Here is a 25,362-nt window from a genome sequence, read left to right on the forward strand (position 1 = left end):
AGCACCGGAAGAAGCATTTTGAATTGAGAATTAATTTCTAGAGCTCACTTTCAATTTAATCAAAACATAGTATTTACTTGTGTTTAATTAAAATTAATTATTTAGCGCCTTATTTATTTAGTGCTCTGGAATAAAAGTGCCCTTCAAGATATTGCAGAAACTTAATTTACCGCAATTAAATGGTCTTTTATAAGATTTCACAGTGACCACAGTCAATTTACGATGTTTTGCAACTGGATTTATACTATTTTTATAATAAATTATTTGTGTGCGCGTTTTATCATTCACTTTTACACGCATTCGAAATGTGCGTAAATCACCACAGCTTCCGCGAAGCCAAGATCAGGGAATCATCGAAATTCAAACTACGCCGACTTATTCACGTGGCACGGACGCGGCGTGCTCGCTATAAAATGTACGGACCGGCTGAAACGGCCGGTCACTAATAGCTTTTCCAGGATATAAAGCACGCACGGTGCGCGGAAGGATGAGTAACGCCGACGAGTCGCGGCCGCGCGGCGCGGCGTCTCGCATCCCTGTGGAAGTCGCTTTGAATAATCTAGGCGAGCTGAGAGCGCACGCAGGAGCGGCATCGGCTGACGGGCATCGTCTTTTATACCACGATGCTAATTAATTGAAACGACGACCGGCCGACAGTTGCGCAAGGAGGAGGCCGCGGCAGTATAGCTTCTCGCCGATATTCTAAGCAATCACGTTGTCTGGAGAGAGACGGAAACAGACTCGAGATTATTTATTTAATGTATGCCCATCCGCATGGGACCACCGACTGGCAAAATCAGTGGGGTGCACGAGCTACCCGCTCGTGAAATTAGTCGCGAACTTGCGCACTAATTTCATTTTCGGACAATGTCGTGTACTTGTAAAGTCCAGTTCAGATGATCTGAAATATTGAGTGCAATATTTGAAGGCGGAATCTTATTTAGAATTTTACGTATCGAGTCGTAAATATTATTCTGGGTTAGCAAGAAATTTATTAAACCCTAAGTTATTCGGTTTATAATTAATCACAAAGTATAATTAAAGTTTTAATTGTGAATTGCATTTATTAAATCTGTCGAGTTCACGCTCTTCGTAAACGAGGAGCGAGTTATAACCAACGATAAATGAGCGATCTGCGAATCGCTGTGAGATGAATAATTCTAATATGAATGCTGAAGCTAGGCAGAGATTCTTTCCGCCTTCGAGAGACGAATGATAGCGTGCGCCTGTGAACCTGTTTATATCGTCGAAAAGAAATAATATACTGATGTATCTAATGTCGATGAGTGATAACGTCTGTATGCAATCGCGATGGACACGAGGATGCGGAAAGACAAACTCAGTTCACTGAGTTAAGCAGCTACTCCAATTATAAAACTAATATATACTTAACAAATAGAGAAAAACGAGAGTTTGAATTCACTGTGTACAGTTATTGGTTTACAGGCAAAAACCCAAAGAAATAAAACATGGAATTTTCAATTTTATTTAGATGCGAATGCAGAAAATTTTTCTTTTTCCAAATATTATATAGTTTTCTAAAATAATTATTCATTATTTTAAAAATTATTGTTATATAATATTTTATTATTTTAGAAATTATCTTTATACAATTGCTTTTATGGCCGCAAAAAAAGTGTTTTCAAACATCGATGTATAGTATTACTTTTCAATCGAGATCATATAAGCGTTTATCGCGCGCGCGCGCGCTGCACAAAACCGGCAACGATCCTCGAAATTAATTTCCGTACACCGCGCCACCGCTATCCGCCATCTCCAACGAGGGTATAAAAATGTTAATGCTACCAGATCGCGAGATCCATTACGTCCCGCGATAAAAAATTAATATCTCGCTGGTAGCCAGATCCAACTCGGCTACCTGTTGCTTCCTCTACCGGAGCCGCGAGTGTGCTGGTCGATCGTAAGACGATCTCGCCGGGTCCGAAGGACGATCTTCGGGTAAAACGGGGCAATGGGAGAGACGAGGACGAGGCGTGGCGGCCGTCGAAAGCGGCGCGGCGGTAGCTGGCGGAAGACGAGAGATAGAGGAGAAAAGGAAAAGGAATGAGAGACGGAAACGAGAGGAGGCGACCGTAAGCGGGGCGGCGCGGGCGCGGCGTCCGATCCGCGGAGGATGGGTAGCACAGTAGTTGGCGGGCCGCGTTGACGGGCGCATTTTTTAAAGCAGATGATATCGGCCCCCGGGGGACCAAAGACTAATGCGCCGAGATAGCGGCAGTAAATCAAACGGGAATTTCAGGTCGTGTATGTAAGGATGTTTATGCTCGCTCGCGACCTCGGGCCCGAGCGCGCGGAACGAGATTTACTTTCTACCGGCCCTCAAATCGAAGAGATAACCGCGCGCGGTCCGCCCGATAAAATATTAACCTCGCGCCTGACTGACGACGTTCCATTTCGGACCGAGCTGGAGGATGCTGAATCTCTCATCTCTCGCATGTGATGCGGCTGATGGTGCGTGCGCGATCACGCGTCCAGTCTCCTTTTCGTCGGCACGTTCTGCGTTCTGCGCCGCCAGTTCTTTGTGCCCGCTTATTTCACGCGTTCGGGCTTGCGTTATTGGCCAACTGCGAACCGACCGCGGCTTAAAATCGTTCTTCGAAATCGGCAAATGAATTATGCTAAGCGATCGGCACACAAACGCCCGCACCCGGTAAAATATTTAACAATGTCGCAGGAAGTCAAAGGGATAAATAACGTTTCCGACGCGGATCCATAGATCACGCATTATAACAGTTCATAATTCTATCGCGCACGGGACTCACAACGCCGCGTAAGATTTGCTCGTTGTTGCGCGCGCGTCGCGATTTAAAGGAATAACACCGTTACGCAATAAATTATCGGACCGTCGTTGGCAGTCGCGAATGTTGCACTTCGTTGCGTTTGTGAGCGCCTGCATTTGCATATGCGCCGCTATGGACGCGGAGAGCGCGCATGAAATTACGAGAAATCAGTGCTCTCCGATCGGAGAGACGTCAAGAGGGTACGTTAAATATCGCGCTTTGCGATTTTTCATCCGCTCCAGTCCCACATAAATTTTCCTCCGCTCTCGGCTAATCGCGATTAACGTTGTTTATCATTTAATACTCGCTATTGTTTTTATTATCTACTTTATCTAATCGCGCGATCGCGTAAATTCATCGATTTGTCTTATTTTAATATTCCGCAAGCCATCTCTATGTTCAACAGTTATTGCCGTTTAATCGGAAAAATAATCAATCTATAAAATATATATACGATTTAAAAAATAGATTTTATAATTGCATTACTTTGTATTACATTAAACATCGATCATAGTTGTACAGAAATGACTAAATTTTATTTTTGACATTGCGTGTAAACTTACGATTTCTTCTTAATCACGCATTTATCTCTTCGATAAAGCCGGCAGCTTTTTGTTCGCGGTTTTCTTCAAAGAAATGAAAGGTTCTCTTCGCGTATTTTCTGAAACCACAGTATCTGTTTTCCTTACAAACAATTCCGACAATGTCGTTTCTCGTCACTCACATTTTTCCGCTTGCCGACGTTCAAAACGCGACGTCTCAAAGCAGCTACGCGAGATCTCTACACCCGCGCGCTACCGTTTTTATCTCAGAAAGGCTTCCTGTACGCGACAGAATCCTGGGACTGGAACGTGCTCGACCGGTCAGAGATCGTCTTATAAACGTGATTATGTGAGAAAAACCGTTCCTCTCCTCGTGTGCCCGGAATCGCCCATTCAGACGAAGAAATCCCGAAGAGAGATTCCGCTCTCTTTTCTTTCTAAAGGAGATTCCTCTCGCGTTCGAAACTGTCCCTGAATCGGGAACAGGTTCAGTTTCCTCCACGTCTAACGCGGGATCCCGCGGTCTGGCCTCGTGATCCTGAATATCCTCCTCTTGCACCTACTCCGCCTCTTACTACCAACTCCGTCGCTCTTTCTACCTCTTTCTTACTACGGCGGATGGTGTGCATTGTACCGACGTTGAGATGCGTGTACGCCTTGTCGACGCTGATTATGAACGCATCCGTAAGCTCTGCTGCCCGCGTGCTAACACGAAGAGCTAAAGTACACGGTCGTTCAACCCTACACGGGGAAGATGTATTTTTTTTCAGAGGGTAAAGCACTCGTGGGACGACTGCTTGCCACGAGACCACAGAAATTAAAGAGTTGCCTCGTTTGACGAGTCAACGCCTGGATTATAGAGATTTGTGGAATGTTAAAAAATATTTTCTCGTTAAAAATTTCCGTTGTGCAACGAGTCGGGGACAAGTGGGACATTCAGCCGGTGCTAAAAGCATGCGACTGTTCCTTCCATGTCCGATCCGGAGCAACCGTGTCGACTGAAAATATGACGAAGGATCCCGCGGCATTGGGCTAACGGTCGGCGCGTGTTAGTCGCGTTCCAGTTCCTGTCGGATAAATCGTTGAAATTTCGAGGCGCGACGCGTAACAGACGGCGGACGGCCGGCAACGGTTGCGTTACGGTAAGCGTGCAACTTCTTAAACGGGCACCCACGAATGCCCGAGGCGTCCCCGACATTGTTATCAAGAGCGTGCCGTACCTGTATCAGATCGAGATAGTGAACGCCGGTGCTGGTATACGATCGCTCGTGCTGTCGCAACTGCGCGGGTGAAAGTGTATTGGGGCTCTCTCGAGAGTCCAATTGAAATTAATTTAATTAAGCAACCACTCGCTGCAGAGAACGCTGGGGGACCTGTAGGGTATAGGGTACCTTTCTGCACGCCGGACAGTCGCCGAGTTGATCATCGATTATGCTGGCCGATGCTTATCGGTGGTACGAAGGAATGGCAGGAATTGTGAGCAAAGTGTGCCGAGATTTATATGTATTGATAGGCAGCATTTTACGTAATTCGCGCGAGAAGTTTCGTTGATACGCTATGAAATTGCGTTCTTGAGTATTATAAATATAGATTAAAATAAAAAACGACTTATATGATATATGTAGTAATAATGTTTCGTATATTTAATGCCTTTGTCGATGGAATCTTTTTTTGTGGATAAGATAAAGCAGCAATAAATTCGCATTAAATATATATCTTTTAAGATAATTTATATATTTGGTGTGAATGTGTATTGATGGTTAATTTTATTTTTTTATGGAAGAATCAAAGACAAATAATTAAAAACGTTAATTGAGGATAGAGAAGATATCGATGAACCGGACGATTTAATTCAACATGACGTTGTTTATAGACTGATGATTACAAGCAGTGGTCATCACTCTCAATATGCTTACTTGAGACGAAAGAAGATACCCGTTCGCGAATCCTTCTTGGTGACAGTTGTTGTCACATGTAAAAGACAGTTTAGTTGATTGAAACTAAACACGTCGTTTGTTGATATGCTTTACCCGTGTCTTTTTCTTTAATTTCTGACACCATCAATTCTTAATTTTAATCGCAATTTCAATTAGAAAATTATTTTTATCTATTAACTATCCTTAAAATGTTATCAATTTATCGATCAGTTTAAAAAAATATTATTATCGCATTTCGTCAGTGGAGACACATTAATGCACGTGGTTATATATTTAAATAAACGATTATAGATACACATCACAACTCGATTACATAAAAGTAAATTGGAATTTAATGTGAGAGATATGAGTATAAATAATTTCATTAGGAAACAATCGCTCGGACTTTTGTTTCGGTGTTGCGACAGGTAAAGGTTGCTCCGACCGCAGAAGTCCTCAGGATACATCGCATCAGATAAAGCTTCAAAGCGCGTGAGGTCCTGTCAAACAGACGAAAACTAGTTCATCGAAGATGCCGGACGGTAATGACGCGGACACGTATACGAGAAAACGAGGGCGCATCCCGAAAATATAAAAGTCAGGCGTGTTTTGATGTATCAACCGTGGTTAGTGTCTCACCCTAATGGCTGATCAGATAAGGGCTCCTTGTTCGGTGGTCCTGGCGAGATGCTATCGCGTTCGCACGCTCTTACACCCCGGGACGTATACCGTGATGTCATTATAGCACCGGAATATTTTGTAAATGCGCTGCCGAAGGCGGAGTGCCGGCCATCAAGACTGGCTCGGACGAGAATCCGACCGGGAGATACTTCCTGGTTGACGAGGGACACGCTATCAACCGCAGAAATTGACTCGTTTCGATGTCAGCTCTCCGAGCTTGCTCTTCTTATGACCCAAACGATTTTTTGTCGGCGATGATCGATGCAGGAAGGCGCGTCATTCAAACGGGACGTAACTCGGAATGTTCATTTATCTTTTCGAAATGCGCGCGTTCGAAATGTTCAAAGAAATATATATAGACTAGTCGGTTTTTTAGGATCGATAGGATAGGAGAATAAAACTGTACCTATACATTATTATTTTAATCATCAGGCATATTTTTTATTTGCTCGATCTTAAATAATATTGCAGTATTTGATTAAATAAATTTTGCTATATAAATATTTATGGAAATAGTACAATTCGATCACGAATTATTTTAAATAAGGTTTTCGTAGGATGCACACCGTTGGTCTAGACAGAATCGTTAACGCTGTCAAGAGTCCTGCGAGAGGCAAGATGGACATGATAGAGTTTTACGAAGGTAGAATTTAGCAAAGTTTTCGGTCATCTGGTCCATATTCGATCACCTGCCCGCCCCTAAGAACGCACCCCTGATGGGCACGCGTCGTTCCGCTGTAGGAAAATCGTCTGGCAAACTGACCATATGCTACATTCCTGGAAATGTGATCTGCGGTATACTTATCTTCTTGGATTGACAGACCTTCCGCCTCACGACGTATCTCGATATTAGTCGCGTGTGTTTTGTCTTTATTACATTTTTAAATTATTTTTCAAACGTGTGGAAGCTCTCTTTTTCTTTGTGAAAATGTGTTTAGTTAAAAGTAGGTATCACAAAGATGACATTATAAATTATATTCTTAAATAGATTTTAAATGACTTTTATGCCTAAATAATAGAATAGGTTTCTTAAAATGATATTAGTAAAATATAAAATCACATCTACATTTACATCTAAATGTCAATGTTACTTAAATAATTCAACAATTTTTCCAAACTATGGTTATATTATATTTAAATCGATACGAGGAAAATTCGTCATAAATGTTCTACAATATAATAGTTATTTTATAGACCTGAAAGCGTGATATTTGGAAAATACCAGTTGTATAAGTTCAAAACTGTTTTATTTATTGGGCTAATAATAGACGAGACGTTATACCGGAACTCTATCCCGGGAAGGTCCCCATACGCGTCAATTTTTCGAAAACGGTAACGTTATTGCCACACGCGTCCCATCAGCTGTCCTGAATTCAGAACAGATGCTGTCTGCTCCGGTACATTCGCGTACGTTGCACCGGAGATTCGTCCCCGGATTCTTTGAGACGTCGATTTTTCCTCGATGAAGAACGCAGGTGATTGTGCTCGGGCTGAAGCTGAACAAGTTTCGACTCGCACGGAAGACGTGAAAAATCGATATTTTTTATCAGTGAAAACGCGTTCTGTTACCAAGGGCGCTTTATTGCCCACGTCGAACTGTCGGGGCGGCAGGTTACGTTAAACAAGTTCCGTTGAGACCGTCGTGTGAATTTTGGCCCGCTGCCGCTGGCGGCGTGTAATTGACGAATTATGCTGAAACCTTGTTGCAAACGAATAACGGTACGTCGTATGCAGATCACGACTGAAAATGCGACAGACTTAGTTGAAGATACAGATATTGCGTGCGAACGTTTCTCGGAAATTTTATTGAATTTTTCCCGAATGAATTAAAAATGAATTAAAAATACGTAAGATCATTTTCGTTACATTTTTTGTTACATTAATATAATATCTGTCATGCTTCGAGGTATTCAATTCAGATAAGATTACGTAATCACCGATAAAATAACATTTAATGACACGAATGCGGTAAGACAGTGATTTTTGAGAAAATTATATCAGCAGGTCCCTGAGCTCATGATTCAAAGGGCAAGGTACCGAGCCTTTCGTTCTTAGCCGAACGAACGGACTTAAGGCGAGGTAGTGATTCTTTGAGATCGTGGCACAATGAAGAGGGCTTTACGCGTCGCGGCGGCTATTCACCGCGAAGGCGAAGGAAAGAAAGAAAATAAGAGGAAAAACTCAGGCGCACCGTTTCTCATTCACGATCGACGAAATAACCGTCATTGTGAGCGCCCCGTGGTTCTCGATCAGTTGTAGCGATCGTCGTCCCGTCGACGATCCTAGTAAATAGAGGCCAGTCCGCGAACTGGGCGACACTGACTCGTCAAGGGATTGAGAGGGAAAGTGCATTCACACACACATGCACCTAAGATATACACGTAAGTGGATTTTCGGAATCCGAGAAGGAATCCGCATTATATATATATAATCTCGGACATCATCGAGTTCTGCAGTTGATTAACCTGCGGTGCATTGAGATGTTTTCGTGCGAATAACCGCGAGAAGTACTTCAACGGGAAATACTATACTCAACGAAATTCTATCTCTTATAAACAACAGATTTCTTGCAAGAATATGATTATGCATTATTCCATTTCAGAGATGAAGTATTCGTATCTTTATGTGATGTGTGCACGAAAAGGTTAAGCCTCTTAATCGTGTTTTTGTATGTTGTGACCGAGGTTTTTCTGTTTATATAGATGTTTTATTTTAATAAGACAGCAAACAAATCTAAGTGTGTTATAGCTTTACTCAAGTAAAGCATTCCTAAATAACTATTCTTTCTTTCTAATAGCTTTTACTAGATCTTGTGTTTTTCGTTATGCATGTCTACTTTATGCTTTTGCATCTTTTAATTTATAAAACGCAGGTGTCCTATTACTGTTTCAAAGAACACAGAGGAAATACTTGAGTAAATTATTGCCGTATTTTGGAGTTTTACTATTTTCTATATCTGAATTTTTTTTTTCGTGCTTTTCTATCAACTTTTTAAACAGTGGTTTTTTTCTATTGTTTTGTTTATACTGTTTCGATAGTATTTTGACTAGCGTTTTAGGAGCTTACATATTTAATTATTTTATTTGTGAAATTTACATTGCACATTAAATAAATTAGACACTATAAGATTAGGATATTTAAAAATTGCAAAAGTGATTTAAAATTGTTTCCGGAAAAATAAATAATATTATGTAAAATCATAAATATGGTTTATCTCATACAAAATAATAATAGAATTAGTATAATGAAGATTGTAAAATATTTAATAAGGTCAACCACTCGAATCAGCTACATTATTCGAATTTCGTTTCAAGTATTGTCCGCTGACATGCAACTCTCAATGTATTGATACACCTCGATGCACCCCGTTGTGCAATGGTCTTATTTTTTCAATTGTTCCGCTTTGAGCGCCAATCCCGAACTTTTGATACTTCGAGGAGCGTACACCTGTGTCGCGGTGGTGTCCATTTCTGCGATGAATGGACCGGGATCAAAGGTAAAAGGCTAGCAAAACTCGTCTTACAAACTATTTAAAAAGCTTCTCCGTACGATATAGCTAAAATCGTGTCAGAGTCTCTTTGTTAGATTCATTGCGCTGTGAAATTAGGTTTTTATTTTCAGAAGTTCGATATAATAGAATCCTTTCCTTCTTCAAAGAGACTTTCTGAGCTTTGATGATTAAAATGTATAATAGGAATCTGTAGATATTTTACAGTTTTATTACACGGAAATTAGTCATACTTTTTTTTTATTTAATTAGATATTTGGATTTTAACATTTTTCTATAAAAAAAATTCTGAGGCGTTATTTATAACTCTTAAAAAATAGAATTTTGAAAAAGTAACATAGTATTGATGAATAAATAGATATTTATAGTTCACAAGCTGAGCAGAACAGAATGAAACATGTGTTTAGTACGAAACGATTTTATTAAAGGCGCCTCGAAGTTGGAAAATTTAACTATCGGCGAAGCGACTAGTTCGCTGCTTAGTTTCGGTGCGAGAAGAAGTACAAAGCCCCTTCGATTTCCCCCTCCCTTCTCTTTTCCGAGGATACCTGGCTCACGTGTAGGGATCCACGGGCCCCGAAAATGGGTCTACGTAGCTAGTCTCGGTGGGGCCAGTCGCATATGGTGGCGCGCACACACATGTATAAAGCGTTCCAGCGGTAATAGCCAGGTGTTTCAAAGGTGAGGCGATGGGGCGCCCCTCGAGGCGGCACAACAAAAAAATAAACCAGCTTCCTTCCGATGGGGCTACCTTCCAGTGGAGCGGCCACCCGGTACACACATATAGGTTCTCTGTGCGCGTCGTAATAATTATACAGATTTATTCGAACAAGCCCGGATCGCAACGGGTTAACAGCGTGCGCGCGCGAACTGGTTGAGAGTTCCGGGGAATCGTAACGTCGCGCATCGGGTATCTCGCCGAGGGTCGAAGAGTCACACCTTTCATTTCCTCGGCTGTAACGTGTAATTTACCACTTTGAGCGGGAAAACAAGAATCGTATGAGAAACTGGCCGTAAACGGTCGCCTATAAATATACACTTTGGCCGAGATGTATCTATCTTCGAAGCGATCGTTAATTCTCCCCTATAAGTTGTTCACAACTGCGGTTATCCATTGATCGATTGTATAACATTACAAATGGAAGGTGGCAGTGAAAGACTGGGGTTTGGATCGATATTAAATTTCTTAGTAGTAGAATATAGTTGAAAGTCACAAGGACTATTCTCACAAAAATTTAAAAAAGCAATTATACCGTATTAAAATTATGATTAACAATTTCAGTAAGATTAATATCTGCTGTTACCAATTTCAACCTGTTTTTTTCGTCACACGTAGCTGTATTTGTAATTTTTTTCTCGCGGCAGGGCGGAAATGGTTCGCCATTGCGGCGCAACAACATAACCGACGAACGCGATGGGCGCGGTGCCAGTATGGGACCTGCTTCTATCTACGCGCGCATAAAGAATCTTTTCGCAGCAACCTGCGCGAACGCGCGATTACCCGTGGTATCGGCGTGAAGGGCGCCGGATTGTTCCCTCGTCGGGATTCACACGCACGGGACATACTACAGCGGCAAACAAAAGCGGGGGTAACTTAGCGCGCCCAGTATTCCGTATAATTTATCCGCCACGTAACGATGGTAGGAAGAAAGAAGCGGAATTCTTTGCCGGAACCGCCACCGGTAGCTACCGGAATAACCAGATAAAATGCAGGTTCTTTCAGTCCTCTCCTTGCCTGCTTTTTTTTCCTTCTTCCTCTCACTGATTTAAGACGACGAGAAAGGGTTGTCTGCAGAGACAGATAACCGCGTGGAAGGGCGTCTTTATGCGCAGGTAGATGATTCGTCGACGACCGGTGCACGATTCATTCCCCGGTATTTCTCTTTCTTTCTTTCTCTCTCTCTTTCTATTTCTGTTTTGAGTTTTTGATGCGCTGAGACGGAGGCAACCGTAGGGTGCCCGTTTCCTCGTAAACCGCCACGAGAAGAAAACGTCGATCGGCCCCTTCGCGCATATTTACGTGACAACGAGAGAGAAGATTGTGGCTTTTAATTTAATGCGATGCATCGGAAACGGCAGGTAGGTCGCACGACGGTAGGGCGGTCGCAGATTGCAAATTAAACGCATCCGTCCGGAACAGTGAGAAAAATGTGCTTCAGATGCATAAATGCATGGTATATTAGGGGTCTTGTAATAATAAATTAAATATATCCCTTCAAGATATGTCTTCATTTTCAAAATTATAAATCTTTTTTTATGACTTGCGACGGACAATTATTTATTTAACGTGAAGGTTTAATTATAAATCGTAGAAACGTTTCGTCTCATTTTCACGCAGCGAAAGAGATTGTACGGCATGATATGGATTTGAAATTAACCGGGATCGCGATCCGCCCGAGGTCGAAGTCGGTGCACCGAGCGTGCGCATTTCTTGCATTCCCTTTGATCGGCGGTAGTGCATCGGTATACGCACTCGATATGTACGTGACGTTGTATTCGTGGGTGTCGATGAGATAAGCGGGGCGGCAGGTATAGGACAATAACAACGGGTGATTCGCGCCGCCGCGCGCCGTCCCGTTGCCAGCAGATAGTTTCTTTAGGATCGTGACTGCTCCGCTTATCAGCGAGCGAATCGAACTCTCTGTCCCGGCTTAACGATCGTATAAATTTGCAGTGCGTACAGCAGCCGGCTAGATCGTTTCAATACGTCCGGCACGCGTGATGACAATGACTCGACTTGTCTTTGAGTAGCAAGTGTTTAATTGACGCGCAATTAATGGAACTAAAATTTCGAAAGATTATTTATAGTCTTCAAGAAAATATTTTTATTCTGACAAATATACTATTGATTTTTGAGATTTTTCAAACATCTTATATGTACAGAATTTAGTGCGTTTGTTGTATTACACAAGCTGAACTTGGCCGATATTCCATATGGAATAGTGTCTTCAGAATCTCGAGTCTGAATTATATCTTTTACACAGTGATAATATCGTAACACGCCGTAGTGACCGCCGTTGCTTTTTTCAATGCATTGATAGTACAAAGCTCGATGCGGAATCATTTCAAGTTCAACGTACCATGCGCGTGCCGCATTTGGAATGCGCCGGCGCCGTTAAAGCGAAGTGAAATGCGTCGCGCGCGGCGATTGCGTGTAATATTGATATTGTAATACAAAGCGAAGCGAGTGTAAATATATATCGACGGTAGCGAGGACGTTTCTCCTGTCGAGACAAACGGTTAATAACACGCGCGCCCGTGGCGTATCGGTTACCGAGATTTTATCGTGAAATTCTGCCAGCGCGCACGCACGACGCCGTCTCCGCCTTTTCCTCTCTCCGTCTTTGCTCTCTGAGCAGTCTGCGCGTCTGGTGTCTCTCCTTCATTACGAAATAATACGAGAGAATGATTGGTCGCGCGCACACACCCAGCGAACTAGCGAAAGAATAGAGCTTTATGCGAATGAGCTGTTTATGACGACAAGTACAAGGGTCCTATATATGTCAAAAATTGCTCTCGTTTTCTAGCCGATATATGACCATACCGGCCCCTTATCCCGATTATCGTTTCGCGATAGATTAATTCGAATGATTTCCAATTTCACTGGTGATAATTCTGCCCATTACATATACGTTAATTGCGAAAAAATATTTCGTGATTTCACTTTGCTTGAAAATCCATATAAAACTTGTTGAATTTTCATTGTGTGTTAACGCATCTGAAATATTTCGTTGCCGTGAATATTTTAATTAGTGACATACTTTATTCTTATCAATAAAGAACGAAATGCATCGCTAAATTTTGATGTAGCATTAAAAAACGACGATACACAAATTTATAGCGGTAAAGAATTTAAACCCCAACAAAAAAGCGCTTATCTGTATTGATCTTATCTTTGTATATGTCGCAAAGGGAGAAAAAAGTAGATCGCAAGTGAATCGACGGAAGTCGAGAAAGTTTCTGCCGACATCGAAGAGAAACAGAAGAATGTTACCGTTTTTTTTTACGCGCGTCGGCCACGTGGCGGATTCCCAAACTGAACGCCGCGTGCTTTTCCTTTCGCGCAAAAATGGCAGGCGATCTAACGTGAATCTGCCGCTCGCGCATAGGGAGACGGGGTGCTCGCGCGAGTATACGCGTGCCCCAGTGCACATGCTCACGAGTGTACGCGCGTGTGTAGGTTTCCAGCGCGCGTGGGCGATGCTGTGGCACGCGACACGACCGTTACACGTTCGGACTGGCAACGTGGGTCGACGGTCGACGCGAAAGAGGGAGTGAAATTCAGAAGGGGAACAAGAGGTGGATTGTAGCGCACATACATACGTACACACATGCACTCATGTACGCGAGACGCAATGCGCGCATATCAGGTAGGGGCACAAAACAGTCGACGCGACAACCACTCTCGCACAAAGAGCAAGAGAAAGAACGGTGCGCGGAGTTCAGGTAGGCCGAACGGAAATTCGAATAAAAAACGCGAGTCGCCGAGCTCTCGCGCGGAGGGGGTCTAATGTACCCACACGCGCGCGCGAACGCGAATCCCTGGTACATGTGTGTGCGCGCGCGCGCGTGGAGAGGGTTCCCTAAGAGGGGTCACAGCATCTGCTCCTACAGAACAACATAACGTACACACATTGAAACTTGCGAAGCGTGTAAGCGTGAGAGAGAGAAGGAGAGAGAAAGAAACTAAAGGAAGGGATGAAAAAGGAAGGACGAGAAGCGTAGCGGACTATCGCGTTGCACTCATGAACATCCTGCACCTCCCGTCGTTGTCGCTGACGGTGGGGGACAGTTGGTGGAACGTATCCCTGGTCGATTGGCTGGTGGCCCGCGACCGCCCGTCCCCCATTGGCAAGCAACGAGGGGCCCGCGGGCCCGTATTGGCTCGGCAGCACGTGCGGGCCACCTGCAATCGTTTGGTGGGGCGACCTGTTATAAGAGGCCCTGACACAACCCCCTGCTAGTCAGAGACCGGCTTGCAGCTGAGACGTTTCGAGCCAGTCGCTATAGCACACATCCTCGCATTTCTCTTTCGTGTTTCACGCGAGTCAAGATTTATCTGAGTCGCCCAACCGGTCAGTTGAATTCGGACAAGCGTGTGGTGAAGATCAATTTTATTACTCCTTTAAAGAAAACTCAAAGTGCCGTTTCTTCTTTTGAAGGAGGAGGCTTTTGACTTATGTGTGAAATAACAGTGCAGTGATAACACGCGGAAATAACGTTGCCGCGTATTATTGTCGCTCACGAGACTTCGGCAAGAGTGTGATTATTGGATTAACGCTGTAAATGACGGATATTCATACGAGAAGAGAAAGAAGGAGGATGCTGTAAGCGTCCTTCCCAGTGGCATAGCGTTAATAAATCAGAAGTACGCTTTAAGTGCCTTCGCGCAGTATCAAAACACAGTGACAAAATGCTTGTCGACGAGGTGCCACACAGCTTCATGAAGAAGAATTACAATTACAGTCATTGCCCTTTAAAGAAGCGGCCGTTTTATTATACGTCCGAGGATGAAGAAGAAGCTCCTGAAGCTATCAAAGGTATTAAAATTATTTTTCTCTTATCGCACAAATTCCTTCAAAATTACTTTTATACGAAATTCAACGTTTATATTGACCTGTTATTTTCGGGAATATAGTGTATATATGTTTTGCGTATTGTTTGGATATTCATTTTAAGCGTCACAATAAGTAGATTAGATAATATAGAATAATGGAAAATAGTAATTTTAAACTTTAATATTTTAAACTTTAATAATTTTTTGTTATTAATAAAATTAAAATTAATAGTAATTTTATTATAATAACTAATAACTATTTAATTAACATAATTGAATACATATAATTATGTCAAATTTAAACAAATAAAAATATGTAAAAATATAGATGTAATAAAGATATGAAAACAAATATTGGAAAAATAAAAATGAAGAAGAAAGAAGTAAAGAGAAAGTTTGCTAACACGAGATATACAGTTTATAATGAATATTTCTTACAATAATGAAGTAAATATGGCTTACAATGAATTCTTTTATTTTCGAAAAGTTGAGTCATTTAGAAACGTCATTAAAATTAAAATATTAGAAAAATATTTATAAATTTTTTTTTTATTTTTAGACACTACCCAAATTATTTTCTTTTCTTTATATTTTATGCTTCGGTATCCTTTATCATATATGTGAACGTCGCTATCTCCTGTTTGTGCAGAAGAAATAATCGATGTCGGAGTAGACGATATCCCTGAACCTGAGAATCTCAGCACGAAGCCCGAGGATCTCAGCAGAACTGCGGATCGCCATCATAGTCATTCTCCCCATCAACAACAACAACAGCAGCAGCAGCAGCAGCAACAACAGCAACAACAGCAAGAACAGGAACGCGCGTCCAGCAGGATGCCACCTCCGATTTTCAAGACGTCTCCTCCACCTTTAACGATAGAGCCATCATCGCCGACAACTCATCATGCGATGCACTACGTGCACCAGTTACATCACTATCACCATCACTATCCAACCAAGACTATCACGCCGCCAGCGGGAATCGCGCCGACCCATCACCCGATGGTGAAGAAGGCGCGAGTCGAGGTGATCCAGCATAATGACAATTCCACGACGACGCCGACGGCGGGAGTGACGGCGACGTCGACCCCGCTGCATTTTATGGCGAGCAAGGCGCCCCTGGAGCCGTTGAATCTAAATCCTCCGGTGGAACCGTTGGCTCATTACCCTACGCCAGCCTGGGCTCGCACGGGCTCTCTGTATCCGTCGCATTATCTGCCGTATGCCCCGCCTACCTATCATCGCTATCCTGGAGCGGAATTGTATTCGTCGTACCCGGTACCGGCGTATCCGCACTCCTCTCCGGAACATCCGTCAGTTTCGCCGCCGCCCCACAGCGCACTGACCTGCTCGACGATCCAACGGCCCATCGCCAGGAGCTATCCTCACTGGAGCAGTCCGGATCACTGCGGTTTGTCACCTACGAGTTCCGTGGGTTCCGGCTCTCTGCGATCTCCGCCTCCCGTGACGCCGGAAGATCTCTCCTCACCCAGCAGCGAGAGCGGCAGGTCGTCCGCCGGCAGTACCTCCGCCGGGACGTCGATCGTCAACACGAAAATAGAGAAGAGCAGCCCGAGCACCGGCGCGAGCACCTCCTCGAGCACAACGTCGTCCAGGTATCCATGCACCGACTGCAACAAATCTTACTCGACATATTCCGGCTTATCGAAGCATCAACAGTTTCACTGCGCGGCCGCTCAAGGCCAGACAAAGAAGTCCTTCTCGTGCAAATACTGCCAGAAGGTATACGTCAGTTTGGGCGCCCTGAAGATGCACATCCGAACGCACACGCTACCCTGCAAGTGTCATACGTGCGGCAAGGCGTTCTCCAGGCCGTGGCTGCTCCAGGGTCACATCCGGACGCACACCGGCGAGAAGCCGTTCCGATGTCAACACTGCAATCGCGCGTTCGCCGATAGGAGCAACCTCAGGGCTCACCTACAGACCCACAGCGACGTCAAGAAATATTCCTGCGACAGGTGTAGCAAGACATTCAGCAGGATGTCGTTGCTCACGAAGCATCAGGATGGCGGCTGTCCCGGCGTGCCGGTGTCAGTCGGCTATTCTTGCTAAAGTTTCGCGTCTCTGTGACCCACGAGATAAACGTATGTCGCTCGTTTTCATTTCGCGGTCTCAAAGTGCCTTAGAATGCAGTACAAATGTCGAGTTAGTGAATTCTGGTATCTTGGTGAATCGCTCGCGAAATATCGATTAACTCTTTCGCCATCCGACTATATCCTTCCAGGAAAGTACCTTTTAAACTAAAGTTTTAATTCATAAAAATATTCTCCGAAAAGTTGCATTTTTATTTCACGACGAAAATTTTTTTTTATTTTAATTAAATTTTGGAAATAAGTTATTAAATTTTATCATTTTTATTTTGTAACAATGGCGAAAGAATTCGATCCCACGCATTCTTGTCAAGTATACTACTCGATCATATCGAACCCGTATTATTAAAAAGTTGACTCGTCAGACAGATATCTCGAAAAGTTTCGTGAGAGTTAGTTTCGTTTGTTTATTATCCTTCGCTGTAAATAACGATGTACGAGTGTGCGACGTACACAACGATTCACAAAATACTTATTCTCTCTTAATTGCTGACTTTCAATTGCTAAACTTTAAATATTATTTGTAGAAAGAAAAATATGTGAACAAATATATTATTCCATAAAAGATCCTATCCTAAAAGAGTATCAATCTTTTGAAGTCTGCAATTGAAAAATAAATAATTTTGTGACTCATTGTATGAGCGTGCTAATGATATAATAGTACTTAGAGATTATACTTCGTCCTTTCGAGAGATCGGTCACGTCGCTTCGAGCACGTGAGGAATATCGATTATAAAAAGCTGTTCGATTACCGTGTGATGCGGTCCCGTGAAACTGCTGTGCCATTTTTTTTATGTTTTATGCCATTTTTTTTTTCATTTTTTCTAATGCACTCGAGCACGTAAAACGCGATCATAAAAACGAAAAGATCGAGAAATAGGACGATTTGCACGTTTTCTTTTTTTTTTAAGTTATATTTTGTTTGTCGGCGTGCGAGCGCATCCGAGTATTATTTATCATCGTGACTCTCGATCGAAACTTATTTATATTAATTATACAATGATCTTTTGCAGTTTTGGTGGAAAGGGATTTATTTCTCGTTTAAAATGAAACGAGAAATAAATGCGAAACTTCGCAAAGTACTATGGAATATTTTCGAAAACAGGGTGCATTTCAGGCATGGTCGATGTAAATTTGGAAGATGAAATTTTGCTAAAAGTTATCGCGCTGCGATGCACCAAAGTGCCATTCGCGAAATCGCCACGTGCGCGTCGCGTCGGGTGGAATCTCATTCGCGCGCTCGCACGCGTTAACACGCGGATTGTACATAGTTTAGCGCTTAACGGTTAACGAGTAAAATTCGCACAGTACGAGTATTATAACTTGCCTGAATTGGGCAACTGGACCGAAAAGAGGAAAACAAGGTGTTTAACGCGTGGAATAGGAAAAAGGATAAGATCTCGGCTCCGCACGTCGCATTATCATTTTCTGTATTTTGCATCTCGCAAATCCACCGTAAGTTTCTTAAACAAACTAGTCATTGTATTATACGCAGAGGAACAAAAGACTCGTTATAATTATCGAAAAAGATATAGAAAGAGGTAGATGTTAGAGAGTGAGCCATCGTTGCATACTTTTACTTTTTATCGTGCGTGTAATTAGCAGCATGGCTCAGACGAGTACCACTATTCCTAGTTTGTAAAGAAAATAAACTCTACTATGAAATACAGATATTGCCTATGTATAGAGATATTTTATATGAAATAAATTACATGGATTTTAAATTTTAAAATTTTTTTTCTCTAATGTGTTCTCTCTTTCTTCTTCTTTCTCTCTCTCTCTTTCCTTCTCCTCTCTAAAATATATTTAATATTTTTAGATTTTTACTTTTTCGATTCCCCACATACCTATGCTTTCTTTAGCATTATTATTTAGTATCCTCTTTTCTCTCTCTCTCTCTCTCTCTCTCTCTCTCTCTCTCTCTCTCTCTCCTCAAGAATTCTTATGAATAAAATTTTACTATATTCAGTTTTTGAATATCAATTATGTTATATAAGACACTAGTTACGAAGATCATTATCATAATTGCCGAATTTTGATTATCAGTCATTTAGATCGTATATACATATAAAAAATGACGCACATCACTTTTGACAAACGACGAGCGTATTTCTTCGGGCAACCAATCGGGCATCGATCGTTCGCATGTCAGAGGTCTTAGGAGGGGCCTCATCGATAAAGATAATTGTCGGTGTTCGTGCTTGGCTCGAGACGAATCGATTGGATCCGACTTGAGATTCGACGTACGGCCGGTAGTATTTCATTGCGCACGTGTATGTACGCGTGGACGTAATAAAGTACGAAAGTGACATAAAATACGCGGCGGCGAACAAATCTATTGGCAATTTCGACAAGTCGCGATATTTATATCGCATTCATCGATACACTCCCGCAATCGTGCGCATTGTTGTTTGCGCAATTACATAACACCGAGAACGATTGTTCGCGATTGTAAAAAGAATCCTTTTCCGCGCAGTCCGCGCGCTTTATGTATATCTTCCGAGTGCCGCCGTTTATCCATTGCTACAGCTCTGTTTGGGTGGCCCAGATCAATCATGCGATGAATATTAGGAAATTCCAGATCTTTTCATCGATTTATCGAAACGAGATTTATCAGTCTTCCAGATCGTTTAGCGTTTATATGAGAAATGCTTCTCGAATCTAGGCTGGGAATACTTGAATATCTTAAGAACTATCACAAATTCTATGACAAATCGTTAGACTAGAAAACTTATTGCATTTTATAATTTTTTTTGCAAACATATTTATGTGCAACAGCTTTTTCGCAGTCGCGGATGTATATTCTAGTTGAGCTAGAGCGAAATTAATACGCGTTGCCTCGTAATCCGCACGGCATTCAGCGTGTTAATCGCGTCTTCCGGTCATGACAGAGCTCGCCTTCAGCGTATCTCACGAGGGCTAATCGACACACGTTAACTCGCGTCAGCGTGAATACGCGCGGATTATGCGGCAGGTTATCCAATTTTTTCGCACAATGAAGGATCGAGAGACCGCGTTCCGCGTCGCGCCCGCGCTCGCGCGCGCGAGTATCTCTCTCCATCGCGTGTTGCCGTTCATTCATACATTCACAGGCGTGTAACGCCAGCACAAAGCTCTTTTAGCGGAGCAAACAACATATGGCGAGTAAACACGCGCGATGGAAACGCGTTTAATTCATTTCGCCCGGGTAAAACGGGCTACCTGCACCGCGTATTAAATCCCACGCGTCTCTAGCATACGTGCCGCCGATTCAATCGGCTGTGGTGGCTCCAATCGAGCTTTTTGTTCAGTCGACTCTCGCCCATATGGGTGCCCGAGATCGTGCCGCGATCTCGCTTTACCCTCCTGACATTGTCGCATTGGTAATGTATGGATCGACCTGCGAGCCCCAAACACGCGTTTAATCGACGTTTCAAGGGTGCATCGTTGCATATGAGCAACACGTGCTATATTTAGTTATTTAAATATCGTTTACCCGTGATAGCTCATTAAAGTGAAAGCGTATAGTTAATTCTTCTTCCATCGCTCCTTTAACGATAGTAATCTGGATATTTAAAGATAATTATAGTCATAATGATGGGATGATCGCAAACTCGTGCTGTACTTGAAACTCGTGGATATTCAAATCTAAACGATTTACATTTGTGGTCTCGTTGTGTAGTTTAGTCGCCATTATGACTGTAATTATGTATGACGGCCCATTGAACGGCGTCTTTTCGCCCGGCACGACAGGTGCACGCGCCATTTTCGAGTACCGGCCCTCGCAGACCGCACTGTGTATACACACTCACGCAGAAACGGGCGCGCAAGTAAGAAAGTGTGGAAGCAAACGCTACCTTGGCCGCTGGGCTTTTATGGCGACCGGTCCGATCGAACAGGTGCGTCGGAACGGATATACACACATAAAACGCCGGGGTAAAAGGTTCCATTATTCGTTTGTATATAGCACCGAGGCTTTGCACTATGCAAAGACTTTTGCGAGAGAAAAGCGGCCGCGCGGCGACAAAAGGTCGCAACGTCGTGTACGGGCCGAGCCAAGAATGGGACATCAGCTACGAGGTTTTTGGGCACAAAGCGAAGGGGGTCGAGGCCGGTCGTCGTTGGCAAAAACTACTCGCTAGTAAGAGCTGCAGATTGACGACTTCGGTCACCTAAAATTATGTCCCGGTTAATAATAAAATCTACCGGTTGATGTGTCAAAGGATTTTCAGATTTTTTTTATTTTTGCGTGAAAATGTGACTTTATTTAACTTGAAACGGATAGAAGTCGAAAATCCTACAAGATTACGCGCTGTACTTAATAAATACGATGCTGGCTGTCTTTATATTATTCTTATTTTTTATTTACTTTTACTTTATACATAATTATTTATTATCTAAATGTAGCGTACAATCTAAATATTTTTGTACGAGACTTCGAGCGATAACGATCTCACGACCTTTGACACGATCGCCGTAGAACCAAGTTGACCTCGTATAAAACTGATCGTTCCTTTAGGACGTACAGCACACCTGACCAAGGAGCGAGAGTCTTTCATCGCTTCCCGGAAGACTCTCGTCTTCTTGCAACCCTTTACTCCGTGGTGGTACGTGTCCCATTGTGTCAGCGCGGATCGCCACTGCCGGTTACACCAGGTGTGTTAGTGCTCGTGCGTTTCTTCTTCGTGAAGCGTGATCGTCGATGATGCGGCGATCCGTGCACGAATTATATAGTCGTCGCTTTTATGAAATTCTCAGTCGGCTGGAAAGATCCTCAGCCGAATAAGTATTAAACGATCGGGATGTATTCTCTTACAGTTAATTATTACATTGCCATACGTAATATTATGCAGTTAATGTTAACATTATGTTAAATTATTAGCGTGTCGTCTGTATTATATTTCTTGTTAAATCTACCTAACTGTTATCACCAATTTATAACAATTTGAAGTTCATAAATTAAAATATTAGCGAGAGGAAAGATTTGCACACACACAGTCATTGTCATCGCCGTTCAATTATCAATTCGTTCCGTCTCTGACTACTTCAAAGATCTATTTGATAGGAGAGAGCCGAAAAGGAGACCACTTGAAAAACGTGAGAGACAAATAATAAGATGAAAGAAGCAACGGAGGTATCCACCGCTGCGTTAATATTGATTCGAAATAACCTCGCGATACAAGGGCTATTCGTTACTTTTTTTTTTATCTCAACTGATCTGAAGCAAGCGATGTAGTCCAATAGTTCTTTGAAAAATTCTTGGCCATATTAAGACATTTCGAGGCAGTGGGATCGATACATTACTTATCAATCAATTTTTCAATTTTTTTAGTATTAGTAATATCTTTTCAGTAGTAATATCTATCTAAAATATTATAAATTTAAGTTGGTTAATCTAGTTTTAATAACATCATTTGAATATGACTTATAAATTACCTCCCTATAAAGCACTTTACTCTTACTTTCACGCACATAACTTTTTTCTGAATTACCGGGAAAGCCGAAGAACTCGTAATCGTGTGAAATCTCACGCCCATTTAGGAGCCTAAAATACTCGAGTCACTGTACGAGTAACGAATGGGCCTTATATTTCAGTAGCGGCGATCAAAAGCGGCGCGAGGCATCGGGCCAATATACCGGCAGAATGGCTCATTAGCCCGTGGAGGACCTTTAAGGCCGCGGACAAAACAATCTCTGCTTCGTAGCAGCAGCAACCTGTTACCCGGGCCTTATTTCAGGTCTTAAGGTAGCGTGCGCAACATATGGCTCGCGGGCCCGAGTTCTGGCAGATTTCACCTGCCATTCCGCGGGCCTTTAAGAGGGCCCGGATCAGTTCGATTCTCTCGCAAAACTGCAGCGCGTGTCCAAATACTTTTAGTTTGTTAGGCTGTTAAGAAGGTTACGAAGAGGCTTAAATCAGCCTCTGCGGTTCCCTGTACCTTGTATCTAAATTGACTGGGGTATGAATTTACTCGCGCGTAAGAATCGCCGTTATCGCACTCTTCACGCCGGCCTTAATGATCCCTTAACGGTCGTTTCGGGGCCTGAACTGCGAGATGTTATCGCGAACGCCTCACGAAGGGGGTCCGTGGCGGGAGAATTCGTGAGACCCCGAGAGAATGGGCCGTCGATGTGAAATAAGTTGCGTGTTGTTGATTCCTCTTGCAGATTTCATCAATTTCAACACTTTATAAACTTCAAATTATTCTTATGTTGATAGCTCGTGACGTGTTATTTTCATGAATATTTGTAGAAATCATATTTGATAGAAAATATATCTTTTAAACATAGTTGCTTATTCTATCTAGTTTTTGTTTAACTCCGTTAAATTCGGACTATACGATTATACGATAATTGGTCTATTGGCGTGTCTCTTGGTCTCTATCCTAACTTCTTAGATAAGAGAGTTCTCAATAATGGAATTTTCGGCACCATGCAGAAGATGCTTTGGAATGCGTGTCATGTATCGGACGAATGATAAAGTGCAACACTTGTCTCAGGCCATGTGCTACACGAGGCTTTCATATGTGTTTGTAGCGAAGGGTGCGAAACGGATGCGTTCCAGGTCGCCTTTTAGAAAAAATGCCACCACTCCGTTTCTCGTTTTCTCATCTTCTTCTTGGTGTAATCTTAACACGATCTCTAGATGCACCTTTTTAGATTTGACGCTTTCAAGTCTTACAAGAATCTTAATATAATAATACAATATAAGTGTTTAGAACGAAAAATTAATAAACGAAATAAAATCGTAAAAAAGGAGAACGCGAGGTCAGACAGGATGTGACCCTCTCATCCCAATGGTTACCAGATCGTTATTATGCTAACCAGTCATCAGCTCGAAATCAGCAAACTCGACCGATTCGCCGCGCGTTATTATCCAAGGTGTGGCACTGCTGACACCCATTGGTGGGTGGTCCACCGTTCGCAAACCGCTATGTGTAAACCTCGATTCGGTTGACGATCGTCCCGATCCACCATTATCATGTCAGAGGTGAGAAACCGGCGAAATTGGGGATAATAGCGCACACCTCGGCTTTCCGGGAGAATTATGAGCTAGAATAATCACGGAAGTAGGTATACAAAGGATGCAAGGAACAAATCTTTTAATCTAATTTTTGCCTTTGAAAAATCGATCCCTATTTGTTGTAGAAAAAACTGTAGATAATTCTGTTATTATCTGGTGTATCGAAACTATATATTTATATATTTCTCTATGACACTAGTTATTAGGTCTATTATAGATATAATATATATATATTTTTATAAGTTATAGAACATATATATTTCACACATACAAATAAATTTCTCAAGCATATAAATATATGAAAACTGGCAGGCTTTATTTAATGTTGAGTGCAAAACAGTAAAACAAATGCGTTTAAAAATGTTCATATTTTATCTTTGTAGTAACAGCGGTTATATTGTGCTCAACGTGTCAAAATAGATTATTCAATAATTATAATACATACATAAATGTTCTATATTTTATCAAATAAGTAAAAAAGAACAGTTGGGTGTATATTTTTCAAAATGTCGCGCGATCACCACCTGTCGCGTGTCTAGGTAGCTATTATACAAAAAAAGCGTTACGGAAACATGGGATGCGTCTTGAAAGGGTAAAATCTGCTACCTGTCGTTGCAAAGAGCCAGGTGAGGAAATGGCTGTTTACCGCCCGATCTCTCTGAGAGAAACTAGCAATTTCTAGGAATTAATCAGTGTCGGAATTAATTACTTTCTCGCGTCTGTGTGACGCCACTCGTTCTAAACTGATGAATACGCCGGCATTAGTATATACGAGATGACACACACGTGTCGTTAAAATCTCGTTTTAGCTTGTAGGACGCATCTTGTGCATTCCTTATATCTTCCCACCATTCTCAATTACAGATCTATACTTTCTCAATTCCAGATCCATATACTCATCGCAAAACCCAACTGTTTATATACATATATGCCACACACAAAATCTACTTTTAATTTACTGTAAACATGTAGTTGTGTATAAAATAAAAAAGTATTGAAATATCAAATATTTGTGATATAGTAAATTAGAATAAGAGAATGCATCGTGGAAATAGATTTTTCAAAAAATTATTCTTTTTTTTTCCTATTTTTTTAAATAACGAAATCTTTATTTTTACAGAAAAGGTGTGTTTTTGGGTCACTTTTTTTGACACACACACAAGAGTAGTTTTCCTGTCCAAAAGTATAACTCCTTTCTTTCGGTCATCAAATAATCCACAATAACAGTAAAGCAAGTACGATA

At 42.2% G+C, this 25,362-nt stretch overlaps 1 protein-coding gene and 1 long non-coding RNA gene across 2 annotated transcripts in view; both read left to right on the forward strand.

The window, feature by feature from the left end:
- LOC143902490 (uncharacterized) overlaps positions 1-25,362 on the forward strand; it is a 120,692-nt gene that overhangs the window by 75,731 nt on the left and 19,599 nt on the right. The gene's annotated exons all lie outside the window — the stretch shown is intronic.
- LOC143902509 (uncharacterized) lies at positions 14,429-18,826 on the forward strand. The gene is made up of 2 exons (XM_077415479.1): positions 14,429-14,988; positions 15,655-18,826. The coding sequence occupies exons 1-2, from the start codon at positions 14,862-14,864 to the stop codon at positions 17,076-17,078; spliced, it is 1,551 nt and encodes a 516-aa protein (XP_077271605.1). The 5' UTR covers positions 14,429-14,861; the 3' UTR covers positions 17,079-18,826.

Source organism: Temnothorax americanus, unplaced genomic scaffold (genome assembly GCF_048541705.1).
Source record: "Temnothorax americanus isolate GAGA-0224 unplaced genomic scaffold, ASM4854170v1 Scaffold4, whole genome shotgun sequence".
NCBI lineage: Eukaryota > Metazoa > Arthropoda > Insecta > Hymenoptera > Formicidae > Temnothorax > Temnothorax americanus.

Excerpts from the sequence above, each read along its gene's own strand:
- LOC143902509 (XM_077415479.1), top strand. The coding sequence starts at position 14,862 with ATGCTTGTCGACGAGGTGCCACACAGCTTCATGAAGAAGAATTACAAT. Across the intron at positions 14,989-15,654 it reads AGCTCCTGAAGCTATCAAAG|AAGAAATAATCGATGTCGGA; the intron begins GTATTAAAATTA and ends CTGTTTGTGCAG.